Here is a 13452-nt window from a genome sequence, read left to right as displayed (position 1 = left end):
CTGCCGACAGCATCAATGGCTTTTCAGCCTTCCTTTTACTCCATCTTGGTATTGTCCTCTCCTGCTGGTTCTGAGTCCGGGGCTAAAAAACCCAAAATATCCAAGAAAACCCCAAAACAACAAACTAACAGAATGTTTTTTCTTATTTTTACATATTATTTCTTTTTAGGAAATCTTAGGCCTGGAGTTGGATTTCCAGCAACTTGGACTTTTCTGTGGTACTGATCCCGGTTGGTACCAGTGAACATTGACATTGAATTGCATCATTGGCATTTCTAGCATCGAGTGTCTTGATGCATGCCTCTCATCGACGCCATCGTTCTTGGATTCAGGTTGTCATTTCTAAAGCGCATCGCCTATTGAGGCAACCACGCTTTGACTCCTGCTGCACCTACAGTACCATCTAGCAGCATGTGGTACCGGTGCCTCCTCTTCATACATTGAGATCTTCCTCAGTGTTGTGGACATTTTCAGCATCTAGTCTCTCAATGTATGCCTATTACAGTGCCATCTTTTCTTGATGCAGGCTGTCAATTCTGAAGCGTGTTGCCTTTTCAGGTATTGACGCTTCGACACCCTACTGCACACATGGTACTGACTTGATGTCATATGGTACCGGAGCTTCTATTCACTGTGTTCGACGTCATAGGACTATGATGCATTGAGTTAACTTCGACAGCATCGATGGTAGCAGTGGATGAGCCAATGGTACCAGTGTACTTCTTCTGAAATCAATTGAAGGAATTCTTCAAGAGAGATTTCGATGACATTTTTCAAGTTGTAAATCCCTCAGTACCAGCTCACAGGTACTGACTCCAATTATTTCATCAAAGCATTGTTGACCATCGAGATCTAATGACAAGGAGCCATCATTATGATACTGATTTTCCTTCCCCTGGATGTCATTGATCCAGTGCTACCAACTGACATGTTGGGCAGCAGTAACACAGTGGAACCACACACGGCACGTGAGAAGGCAATGGCAAACCACTCCTGTTCTCTGCTGTGAAACATTTCAGAGTTGATTCCTCACTGTGCATGTTGCCAAATTTTTTTCACAAAGCTACATTCTCATCCTGGAGACACAGCTCTTCATACATTGGACTCTAAGCGTGCTTTGGCTTACTACATACAAAGGACTAAACCACACAGGCCTTCACCTCAACTGTTCCTCTCTTTTGATCCTAACAGAATGGACCGACTTAGTGGTATAATCCATCTCTCATCTTTGTCTCCAAAGAGTACTCCTCTACGCTTCTCAATTCAGAATCTTCTGAGGTACCAGATATGGATTATGACCTGTCTTCACTCACACTACCGACAACTGAGTATGAGCCTACATTATCTGCTACAGAATCCTATGAAATCCTTTCAATCATCTCCTCCTCCTTTTCTCTTCTGTATATGAGGTGCTACCCAAAAGTTCGGGGAATGCAAACAGCGCACACAAACTGGATATAGTATGCCCTCCTGCTGCTAGAGGTGTCTAGCAATATGCTTTCTGAATCAGTGTGCCAATGGGCGTGCAGCTGAGTGATCGTGTTGTTTTGTTCTGAACAATTTTGTAAGGTTGTGTTTTAGTGACTTGGCAGATTTCGATATGACGGATTGTACTGAGCAAAGAATCTGCATCAAATTTTGTTTCAAACTTTAAAAAACTGCTACAGAAACCCATCGTATGCACTAGGAAGCCTTTAGAGATAATGCCATGTGCCAAAGCAAAACCTTTCTTTGGTACAAACGCTTCAAGGACGGATGAACATCTGTCCACGACAATGACTGTTCCGGACAACCGTCAACAAGCTCAACACTGGAAACCATAGCAAAAGTTTGTGAGATTATCTTTGCAGATTGTATGCAAACTATCCACAAAGTTTGTGAGATAGTAGGATAGTCATACGGGACAGTTCAACAAATTTTGTCAGACAAATTGAACATGAGATGCATTTCTGCAAAATTTGTGCCAAGACTGCTAACCGGTGAAAAGAAGGCCCATTGTGTTTCTGTCTCTTTGGAAATCAAACAAGTCAGAGATGACCCCAACTTCATCTCCCGTATCATAACTGGTGATGAATCATGGGTTTACGGTTATGATCCACAGACTAAGCAGCAGTCATTGCAGTGGAAGTCGCCACAATCACCGTGACCAAAAAAAGCACATCAAGTGCACAGCCATGTCAAGTTGATGGTGATAGGTATTTTTTTTTTACATTCAAGGACTAGTTCACAAGGAATTCTTACCTCCAGGTCAAACCGTCAATGGTCAGTTTTACTGTGAAGTTTTAAAGCGGTTGAGTGAGAGCATTTGGCACAAACGCTCAGACGTGGAAAAACAAAAATTAGTTGCTCCACCATAACAACGCCTCGCTCAGACATCACTCATTGTTCAACATTACAGTGGTTACACACCCTCCCTATTCACCTGACCTTGTTCCCTGTGATTTTTTCCTATTCCCCAAAATGAAATTATGACTGAAAGGGCGCCGTTTTAACATGATTGAAGAGATCCAGGCAGACTCGCAGGAGGTCCTCAAGGTACTCACTCAAGATGACTTCCATAGATGCATGGACTCATGGGAAAAATGCTGGGATCACTGTATACAGTCTCAAGGGGACTACTTCGAAGGAGTTGGTGGAAACTGGGAGTTGCGGTAAGCAATTTTTTTTACAATTGAATCCCCTGAACTTTTAGGTAGCATCTCGTATATGAAAAAGCTCTAACTCTCAAATTGGAGTCAGATACTAAACCCAGACATGGATCCTTGATTCCTTAAATTACGATGAGCTTCCTACAAAACTTTTTAACTTCCCTCTGTACTTTCCTTCAGGATGTGCTCTTTAAGAGCTGGTAGACCCCTCTTCTCTTACTATTGCTTCCAGCACGATTGACTCTTTTCGACCCTCAACTGAGTTTCCAACTTCCAGCTGGGCATACTGATCGTCCTGAGCTGGATCATCGATTTCTCCATAATCTACACTTTGAAACTGGGACTTTTACTCATTGTTTCCACTGCACATACTAGCATTGACAGCACTACTGAGTACTATTGGAGGGATCCACCATGGGTATAGAGCCTGTAAGGTGGGAATCACCTTGTTTGTGCAATATCACAATGAAGTAAATAAGGCATGTTTTTCTGCATGGTTCAGAGCCTATTAAACATGGCACGACTCTTCTGTTTGTCACTACATCATACTAACTCTATCAAGAGTGTAGAATGAGATAGGATGATCGTCTATCCCACCCATCACACCAACTCTACTTATTACAGTACCAGGACTATGACAGAGGGATCCAATCTGGGTGTAAAGCCTGCTAAGTTGGATCACCTCCCACATTTTTTCCATTTGCCAGAGAGATCCACTATCAGTGTAGAGCCTTTAAAGTGGATCACATTTCTTTGCTTGACTGTTTCTTTCATCCAAAATCTCCGCTGAGCCTTGAAGATGGAGAATACTATATAAGATGGTTCACTCATTATATTCCCTCAGCAGGATCAGCCAGGTTCTTCAACACAGAATATCTACCACTGTACTATCAATGCTCATAAAGTAGTCCAGGAGATATTCACACTATTTATTTTGGAATATCTTACCCTACTGCCTATTTACTAATGTCAAAAGGACAATGTCAAGATTAACCTCCATCTACTTCTTAAAGACCTTGGAGGCTTGGGACTGGCTGTATAGGAGGAGGAGGCCAGTACATATCCTATTTAGGATGAGTTTATCTTTTTCTGGCTTTCTCTGCCTTCACTAAAGTCTACCTTTATAATTATAGACCTGTTCTTAAACTTTTCCTCACCCATTCTGGAACGTTTGCTACTAGCTGGGCTGGACTATGAACATATCTCATATCTTTTGGAACTATGAACTGGGCTGGACCATGAACATAACTCATTTCTTTCGGAACCCATTATGGATCTCTACAATACTTATACTAAAAAGAACGTACCTTTCATGGGTATAAAAACTATTTTGCAGTGCTGGTTGTCACTTCATACTCCAACGATAGCGCATTGGTGCACTCAAATGATACAACTGGTGGGGTATGAGCGCCAGGCAATCTCAGATATGGACTCTAAATTGGGCACGTTGATTATCTGGTGTTGGTTGCCATTTTGTTCAAAGCTATCTTCAACTGCCAGAAGCATATTTTTGAATTGACACACTCATCATGGTTTAAGGTTTTTTTGGGTGGCTGTTCTCAAGGGGGAAGGGTGGGGGGTGGGAAACAATTGCACTGCTTGTATATTCACTTGTCATTGTGTTTTCTCTGTTTGGGTTGTATTTTGCAAAACTTGAATAAAAAGAATTTTTTTTTAAAAAAGGACATACCTTTGTTAAACATTTTCTTTTCTATTCCAATGTATATATCGCTCTCCCTTCAGAGCTTTACTGTTTTTCTTTATTTTTTTTTTATTATTTATTTATCTCATTTTACAATAACATATCAAGTATCCGTTTTTCTAAATGTCATACTGCTGTGGAGTATATCTGAGAGCAGACACAAGAGACAAGAGTGCACGTCTGAACCTTTGCTCAGTGGTCACGTACAGGAATCTGTAGACCAACCCTGGTTCAACTCCATCTTCAGCTTTATCATCGGTTCCAAGTCTCTACCTCGCTAATGAGTTATGTTTATCTATGTTCCTAACTTTACGTCATTCTCTGTGGCTCACAAGAAACAGGGCTCCCCTCCTGACTAAGACTGGAAGCATGTAGACTCTCTTCACAGCTGCACAATTCAAAATGGCCTGCTGTTGACTATGGTACACTGACTTCCAGAATCTATCTCAGTTCTCTGACAACACTACCATTCATATCCTGTGATGTTGGTTTTGTAGCTCGCTGCAACCACTTCTCCTTCTCCCAAGTTATATTCCACTTACAGTACTCCCCCGATATTCACGGGGGTTCCGTTCCAGGAACCCCCGCGAATCTCAAAAAAACGCGAATACGGTTTTTCATGGGGGAGCCTGAAGAGGGCAGCAGGAGAGCAGTAGTTGTTATGTGCTCCCTCTTCAGGGTTCCAAACTCGACTGTGTGTATTTATTTGCGTGGTACTATCATTTTCATTCCACCATGACAGTATGTCTGTTTTTTTTTCCACTTATACGTGGTTTTTTCCACTTGTCCCCTTCACAGCCCCATCCCCACGACCACTGTCTCCGCCCCATCTCCATCCCCATGACCACTGTCCCTGCCCCATCCCCGCGACTACTATCCCCGCAGCGTCCATACAAGTCTCAGTACTGCAATATTTAGTTTATGCCTTCCTTATAAATCAAAGTTCTGGCTGCTGAATTAGAGAAAGAGATGTTCAGCTGGCAGGGCTTTGTTTATAAATTTTTATCAACACAACTATTATACTACACTTTATCCTAAAGCAAAAAAAAAAAAAAAAAAAGGAAATAAATAGAATTTTTTTTTTTCTACCTTTGTTGTCTGGTTTCTGCTTTCCTCATCTTCTCATTCAATTCCTTCTACCCACTTTCTGCGGAAGCTTCTCCTCTGACGCAACCGGAAGTTGCATCAGAGGAGAAGCTTCCACCCACACACATGCGACTGCAAGCAGGCTCGGCCGGTTTGAGCAAGTTACTTTACTAACACCGCAATGCACCGCGAAGGTAAGGGGGAGGGAGGGAGATAGATTCGGTAGGTAGGAAGGAGGGAGGGTGCTACGCGCGATCGGTGACCGTGTGCATTCCTTCCCTTAACTGCGGAGACAAGGCCATTCACCACTTCACGTGGCAGTGGATAGCCTTGTCCCTGTGCCCGCAGTGAGCACTTCCTCCCCGCACCATTTTGGCGTATTACACACAGCTAGTCGCGGCTAGCCACGGGTAAAAGCCACCGTGTCATTCTCTAATACGTAGTTCCATTATATCTTTTCAGCTGGAAATATAGGGCTCCTTTTACGAAGCCGCATTAGCGGCTTTATCACGCGTGACTTTTAATCACGTGCTAACCCCCGTGCTAGCCAGAAAACTACCGCCTGCTCAAGAAGAGGTGGTAGCGCCTAACATGGCCAGCAGTTTAGCGTGCGCTATTCTGTGCATTAAGCCACTAACGTGCCTTCGTAAAAGGAGCCCATAGTTTCCAGTAGTATATGCTTTTCATCATTTCTCTGGCTTGTGTTGCTACAATGCAAAAATAATGCCTCCTACTGAGTCTATGATTCTTTTCCGCTAGGTTACTGAACTTTCCGTTCCATCACCAGCCCTTCTATCTTTTCTTTCAGAGTTTCTCTTAATCACATATTATCTGTGCAACAATACTTTATCTTCCTAGTTGCACGGTTACTCTATTTCTCTCTATTGGTTCAGGGACCACTTTTTGTAGCCCTGTCTACTTCTTTTGCTTCTCAATAAAGTCCTATGAAGCAACTCTAACTTACAGGCACATTGCCTCTTTCCATTATATTTGGTCAGCCTCAACTCTATGGTGTTCTATCACCTTTAGTTGATATCTCTTTGTTCAGGAGTACACTTTAATAATTTGGTATCAAGCAGTTCCTTTAATAGGCTAGCCTTTACTGTTTCATTTTTCTATAATCATATCGGGGGAAAAAAAAGAGAAAAGGAAAAAATGGGAACACAATGGAACTATCCTCCAATCATGCTACAGTTCACTTCCATTGGTACATGTATTTTTTCTTACTGTACTTATCCAGATTCATGGTAGCTCTTTTTCCACCATTCCTTCCTTTACTTAGGAAAAGGTCCTATATCTCTTACTTGATTCTCAAGTTTCTGAGCTCACTACTCTCCTCTTCTTTCAGTAGAAGATGAGGCCAGTTTCTGCATATAAATTTGCATATCCCTCTCTTAGTTTTCCTTCTTTATAGGGATATCCAACATTTCCATTCCCCGTTCTCTATTTCTTTACTAAGCTTCTTTGTTGGTTTCCCCTTTTTTAAGTACTTCTTTTTTTTGCTCTTCTTGCACTGGCTCTTTTCAACTGTCAAGATGTACCAGAGCTTTGTCACAGCCCTTAAGGGGTGCATTTTTAACTTGTGGCTTTACCCTTGCCTGCCACTATTTCTTTCCTTTACATTCTATAATCCATTGTAATGATTTTCTCTGCTTACTGGCTATTTTTTCCTTTTTTCCTATGACACTATTCTATTCAACAGGAACCATGCTTTCATTTTACTTAGCAAAATTCCCTTTCACTACCCACCTCTGTCTATCTGAGACATAAGGGGTTTCAACTGATCTTTTTTGATCTGGTCGTCCTTATATGCACTTTGGCCAGTTTCCATTTATTCTTTTCTTCTTGAATCTTTATGGCATCTCCCTTGTTCCCTTGTCTCTCCTTGGATTCTCCTGCCGCTTTGAAGTAGTCTATTATTTTACAGCCTCCATTCATATGGTTTTCCTTGGGTTCTCCCCCTTTTTCCTCTTGTTGAGGACAAGGTTTTTCTGATGTCTTTATTTATTTCCTTCCTTTGTCTCCGCCTCCTTGTATCAGACAGTATACCTGATTTTCTTGTGAGGCAACAAGTTTATGTTTCCTTAGAGGCCAACTCTCCCTCCATTGCTTTACTAAAAAGCAAGGGAGTCCCACATGTAAGAATATGCTGCCTGCTTGTCTAAGGATAAACCACAGTTACTTACTGTAACAATTGTTATCCAGGGACAGCAGGCAGATATTCTCACAACCTGCCCACCTCCCCTAGTTGGCTTCTTCACTTGGGCATAGAACTGATGACCTCGTGAGCCAGCTTCGAGCATGCACGGTGCAGGCAGTCTCAAAGCTTTTCTAAAAGCTTAAAGTGACAGTACACTTGATGTGGATGAGAATATCTGCCTTCTGTCCCTGGATAGCACCTGTTACGGTAAGTAACTGTGCTATATAGAGGTTACTTCTTCTGTATCAAATACAAGGTAGTGCTGAAAGGTTCTCAGACCAACCAAGAAGAGATGATGTGGATATGGCTCAAAAACATAGAATTTTATTTCTGCAAATTGGCACTTAACAAAATAAGATTACACTCTTTTTCAGCTAACGTGGCAAATAACGCTCAGAATTTAGGAAGTTGGTTGGTTGGGCTGAGACCTTCTCAGCACCCCCTCATAAAGAATTTACTACAGAAAAAAAGCCTCTTCATATTTAAAAAATCATTACCTATTAATCCATTAAGATAACTCTTAGTTTCAATTATTCTGATTTTGTATGCAGGAACAGCCCTTCTCCAATTGCCTTTATTAATTTCAGAGCTATCCTTTTACCACAATGTTTCCAATTTCCTACAGCATTGTTTCAAGTTTAGTAATTCCCCATTATGCTACTTAATCTAGATTTCATGATGTCCATTTAACCTGAACTGGAGCAATCATATCTAAGATATTTTTTTTTAACTGACTATATTCCAGCCTTCTATTCCCTGTTGCTCTATAGATGGATTTAGGGTTCCTTTTATCAAGCCGCGCTAGCGGGGTTAGCGCGTCAGACATTTCATCACGCACTAACCCCGCAGCCAGCCAAAAAACTAACGCCTGCTCAATGTAGGCATTAGCAGCTGGCGCGGCAGGCGGTTTAACACGCGGTATTACGCTCGTTAAACCCCCTACCACAGCTTGATAAAAGGACCCCTTAAAGTATAGTGAGTATCAACTTTTTTTCCAAAAAGTACTTTGTTCTGTCTTTCCTCTGCTACGATCCTGTATTCTTGTTTTAGCTTGACTTTATAACTTGATTTAAAGGTCACAGGAACCAGCTTGTTTCCATTTAATATTAAATTTTAATAAATAATGGTCAGACCATAATACTCGTGACCACTGACATCTTCAATACATATGTGAAAGGTGCCAGTTATGAGGTAGTGTTTAAGTACCGTAGAGGACCATTTTTGATAGTACATCTATATCCAATTTGGACATCTTGAGAAGTGTGTCCAAAAATTAGATGGAGAAAATGTCCATGTTCAAAACTGCTAGACATCTATCTTTTTTTGGGAATATGATCTATTTAGATATTTTGGCCCTTAGGACGTCTAACTTTTTGGCCATTTTCAAAAACAAAAAAATCCAAATTAAAAACGTCCAAAACTAAACCATTTGGATGTCATTAGGCCACCATTTATACTACACTGTCCAAACAGACATGCCAGGGGTACCAGGTGTACATCTCACCATAAGCCCCGTATAATGTATGGTGAGCTCTCCAAAACTCTCTCAAAACTATTCCCATTTGTCTACCACCCCAATAGCCCTTATGGCTTCAGATGTCACCTATATAGCAGTACAGTAGGATTTTGGTGGGCTCACAGTTTCCACCATAAATGTAGTGGTTAGAGTGGGATATGGGCTTGGACCCCCCTCTCTATGGCTCACTACACTTCCCAGCAGGTTACTCCAGATATCCGCTTGCTACTCTTCTAGGATGTCCCAAATCAGGTGCTGCTGTTATAGAGACAAGTATATACAGTTTCATTCAGATAGCTGGGGGGTGGGAATGAGTCAGTGACCACTGGGGGAGTGGGGGGGGGGAGGTCATGCCTTTAGTGGTCAGCTTGGCCCTCAGATGTTTTTAAAACAGGACTAGCTCCAGATGTCTAAATGGGGTCCTGGATGTCTTGGTAAATGTTCGATAATCGCCAGAAGACATCCAAGTGCTGAGCATGCTCTAGACCTACCCATAACATGCCTCCAATATGCCCCCTTGAACTTTGGATGCAATGCAGACAAAAAGTCTAGCAAAACGTTTAGGAAGTAAGTTTTGAAATTCAGCACTTGGGACGTTTTGGTGATTAAAACATCCACGTGCTGGTTTATGCTGTGTCTTGGACGTCTTTCTTTTTTGAAAATGAGCCTTATAATAACTATCTGCAAAGAGGGCATACACATGGGCTGAGCATAGGCAGACCATGGGCATGTCTTCACGGTAGGTACATCATTTATAGCAGGGGTGCCCAACACGTTGATCGCGATCGACCGGTCGATCGGGAAGGCAACGCCAGTCGATCTCGTGTTGCCGTTCCAATCGGCCAGCCGATCAGCCTTCCTCTCCCCAAGGTTCCCCACCGGAATCTCCCCAAGGTTCCCCACGCACACTCATTCTTGCTGCGCCCTTCCTGCCCGACTGCGTCTTCCGACTGGGGGATGAAGTCACTTCCTTCGGGAGAAGGCGGGAGGGAGGTCTAGGGAAGTCACGACCCTTGAGAGCTGAGCGCCGGCTGCCCCTGGCGGAATTGACAAGCCAGACTGGAGAAAGGCGGTCGGGAGCAGGAGGTGCTCTGCCCAAAAATGCTGGAGCTGCTGCTGCTGCTCTGACGTCTTGAGCCTGAAAATGTGAAGTTGAGTGTCCTGCTAAAAAGAGACTGGAACGGCTCTCATGGAAGACTGGCTTTTTTTCTTTTCTTTTCCTCGGCCCTGGGGATCTAGAGATTTGGGCCTGCAGAAGCCTAACGCTGACCAGCATTCCTCTCCCCGACATCAATTCTTACATCGGAGAGGAATTTCTGGGCCAGCCAATCGCTGCCTGGCTGGCCCGGAACTTCCTCTCCGATGTAAGAATTGAAGGGGAGCAGAATGCTGGTCAGTGCAAGGCTTCTGCATGCAGAGCTTGGGGGGCGGTGGCTTGGAGGCCTGTTCCCCGGTGGCGACGGCAAACCTAGTGGCTTGGGGGAGGGCAGGGAGAAAGAAACAAAGGGGGCAAGCAGGGAGACAGAAAGAAAGTGGGCATGGAGAGAGAGAGAGAAAGAAAGAACAGGAGGCAGGGAGAAAGAAAGAAAAAGTTGGGGGAGAGAATGAGGTATGGAAGAGAGAAAGCATATAGGAGGCTGAAAGAAGGAGTGGGCTGAAATCAGAAGATGTCAGAAGAAGTGCAGCCAGAGTGAAGTGAGAAGAAGTCAGAAGAAGAAAGTGCAACCAGAGACTCATGAAATCATCAAACAAAAGTAGGAAAAATGATTTTATTTTCAATTTAGTGATCAAAATGTGTCTGTTTTGAGAATTTATATCTGCTGTCTATATTTTGCACTATGGCTCCCTTTTACTAAACCACAATAGCGGTTTTTAGCGCAGGGAGCCTATGAGCGTCGAGAGCAGCGTGGGGCATTCAGCGCAACTCCCTGCGCTAAAAACTGCTATGTGGTTTAGTAAAAAGGGAGGGGCTATATTTGTCTATTTTTGTATGGTTGTTATTGAGATGACATTGCATAGAGTCATCTGCCTTGACCTCTTTGAAAAAAACCCGGAATATGAATGATAATTAACATTTTCTCTGCCTTTCAGTGTGCTTTGTGGGGGTTTTAAAATTTTTTTATTGTTGGTAGATCATTTTGACTTGGTCATTTTAAAAGTAGCTCGCAAGCCCAAAAAGTGTGGGCACCCCTGATTTATAGAATACTATAAACTACATGCATCACTTGGTGCGTCAACTTACATACCACTGACATGGTATAAGAGGGCACGCCTACACATGGGTGCACAAATGCCAACCTTACACAACCATTCTATAATGGAATCCTGGCACCAAGATGCTAATATAAAATTGGTGTTGTGGACGGTATTGGAGCACCAAGACTGAGGTGCCAGTTCATAGAATTGCCCTTTGCATACCCCTCTGCCCATCTCATGAACTAGTCAGATCTATTGACTACTAAATATGCTGACCCTAGAGACCCTTCAGTTTGTAATGTCATTATGCTCTTTTTTGTAGGTCTACCTGCTGTCATTACCACCTGCCTGGCTCTAGGTACCCGCCGTATGGCAAAAAAGAATGCCATTGTCAGAAGCCTGCCTTCAGTAGAGACCTTAGGTTGCACATCTGTTATTTGCTCAGACAAGACTGGCACCCTGACCACCAACCAGATGTCTGTCTGTAAGGTAAGAACAGGCCTTGTCATCCATTTTTTAATCAGTTATAACCTTTTCTTGTCTTGACCACCGAGGGTGAAGGAACATTGATACCTATAGTAACATAGTAAATGATGACAGATGAAATCCTGAATGGTCCATCTAGTCTGTTCAATAGTCATAATCATTAATTCATGATTAAATTGTCTTTCTTTGACTTTTCTGGGATATAGAGTAGATGTCTGCCCAGTACTATGCTTAGGTTCTAACTACTTGAGTTGCCATTGAAACTCATCCTAGCCTATCCAAAACATTTTGTCATTTGCAAGACACAGACTGCAAAAGTCTGCCTTGCTCTGTCCTTATGTTCAAAATTACTGGAGTTTCCATCACAGATTTCTCCAGCCCATCCTAAACCGAATTACCCTAAACGGGGCACAGGCTGTGCATGTCTCCCTAGTACTGGCCTTAGTTCTTCAGAGCCAGAGTTGCCATCTAAGAACCACTTGATACATCAAGCATACATGCAACCATTTAAGTTTTGGGTTTTTTAGACCATTCATTTCTAATTAGAGATCTTCTGTGTTCATCCGACACCTTTTTGAATTCCATCACTGTTGTCATCTCCACCACCTCCCTTGGGAAGGCATTCCAGTTATCAACCAGGATATCTAGTGGACTACAGTTTGGGGGAGGTATTAAAAAAAATTGGTGATGAGGTCTCCAATAGGATCGTTTGTTAGTAGAAATATAAGAAATATTGGTAATGGAGTCTCTAGTGGGACAGTTTGTTTGGTGGACATATAAGAGATGATGGTGATGGGGTCTTTAGTGGGACAGTTTGGTGTAGATTTATGAGATGTTAGTTTTGGAGTGTCTAGTAGAGCAGTGTTTAATGATGTTAGCAGGGTTTTCATGGAACAGAGCAGGATGTTTTTATACAGATAGATGATGGGATCTCTGGACTTTTCTATTTTCTTTTAAATGCATTCAGTGGGAGAGTGAGGGGAATGTTGGAAAGGGATAGGATCAAAGTTGTCATTTGCAATGAATATGTGGTATTATATTTGATGTGTCAATTTATTTGTATTAATAAAGTGCTGAATGGGAAAAATGTATTCAGTGGTGGAATCTCTCTTCTATGTCCTATAGATGTTTGTTCTTGACAAAGTAGATGGGGATGCATGTTCACTGAATGAATTCTCAATTACTGGCTCTACCTATGCCCCTGAAGGAGAAGTGTAAGTATCAAGGCTTAGATGGTCAACTATTGGAGCACCGCAGTGTTGAAAATCTTTGCAGCAGTATTTCCTCACTTGAACTGCACTTTTGTTCCCTTGCATCTTTTCCAGTCTCTCTTCTATATGATTTTATGACTCTTCCTATCCCCACATCATCTCCAAAGTTTTGCTTTGTCTTTACAGTTTATAGTTATTTTTTTACTGTTTCTTTAAATAATTTTCCTTTTTTACAGGGTGGATTTGATTTAAATAAAATTGATTTATATCACTAGTCAGAAAGACTTCATTTAAATCATGGCTTTCTACAGAAAGACTCATTCTTGCTGGTATAAACTTAATATTTATAACCAGATGAATGTTTCATTTTTAAAAAAATAACTTTTCAGATTAATTTTACAGTTATA

General features: G+C 42.1%; 1 protein-coding gene across 2 annotated transcripts in view; it reads left to right on the top strand.

Annotated features, from left to right (window-relative positions):
* Positions 1-13452, top strand: part of ATP2A1 (ATPase sarcoplasmic/endoplasmic reticulum Ca2+ transporting 1) — a 114339-nt gene that overhangs the window by 39467 nt on the left and 61420 nt on the right. For both annotated transcript variants that reach the window (XM_033944508.1, XM_033944509.1), the window contains exons 9-10: positions 11671-11837; positions 12960-13048. In XM_033944508.1, coding sequence (XP_033800399.1) covers positions 11671-11837; positions 12960-13048 — 256 coding nt within the window. The remainder of the gene's footprint in view (positions 1-11670; positions 11838-12959; positions 13049-13452) is intronic.

The sequence above is a fragment of the Geotrypetes seraphini genome, chromosome 5 (assembly GCF_902459505.1).
Source record: "Geotrypetes seraphini chromosome 5, aGeoSer1.1, whole genome shotgun sequence".
NCBI classification, from domain to species: Eukaryota; Metazoa; Chordata; class Amphibia; order Gymnophiona; family Dermophiidae; genus Geotrypetes; species Geotrypetes seraphini.
This window is presented reverse-complemented; position numbering and strand designations above follow the sequence as displayed.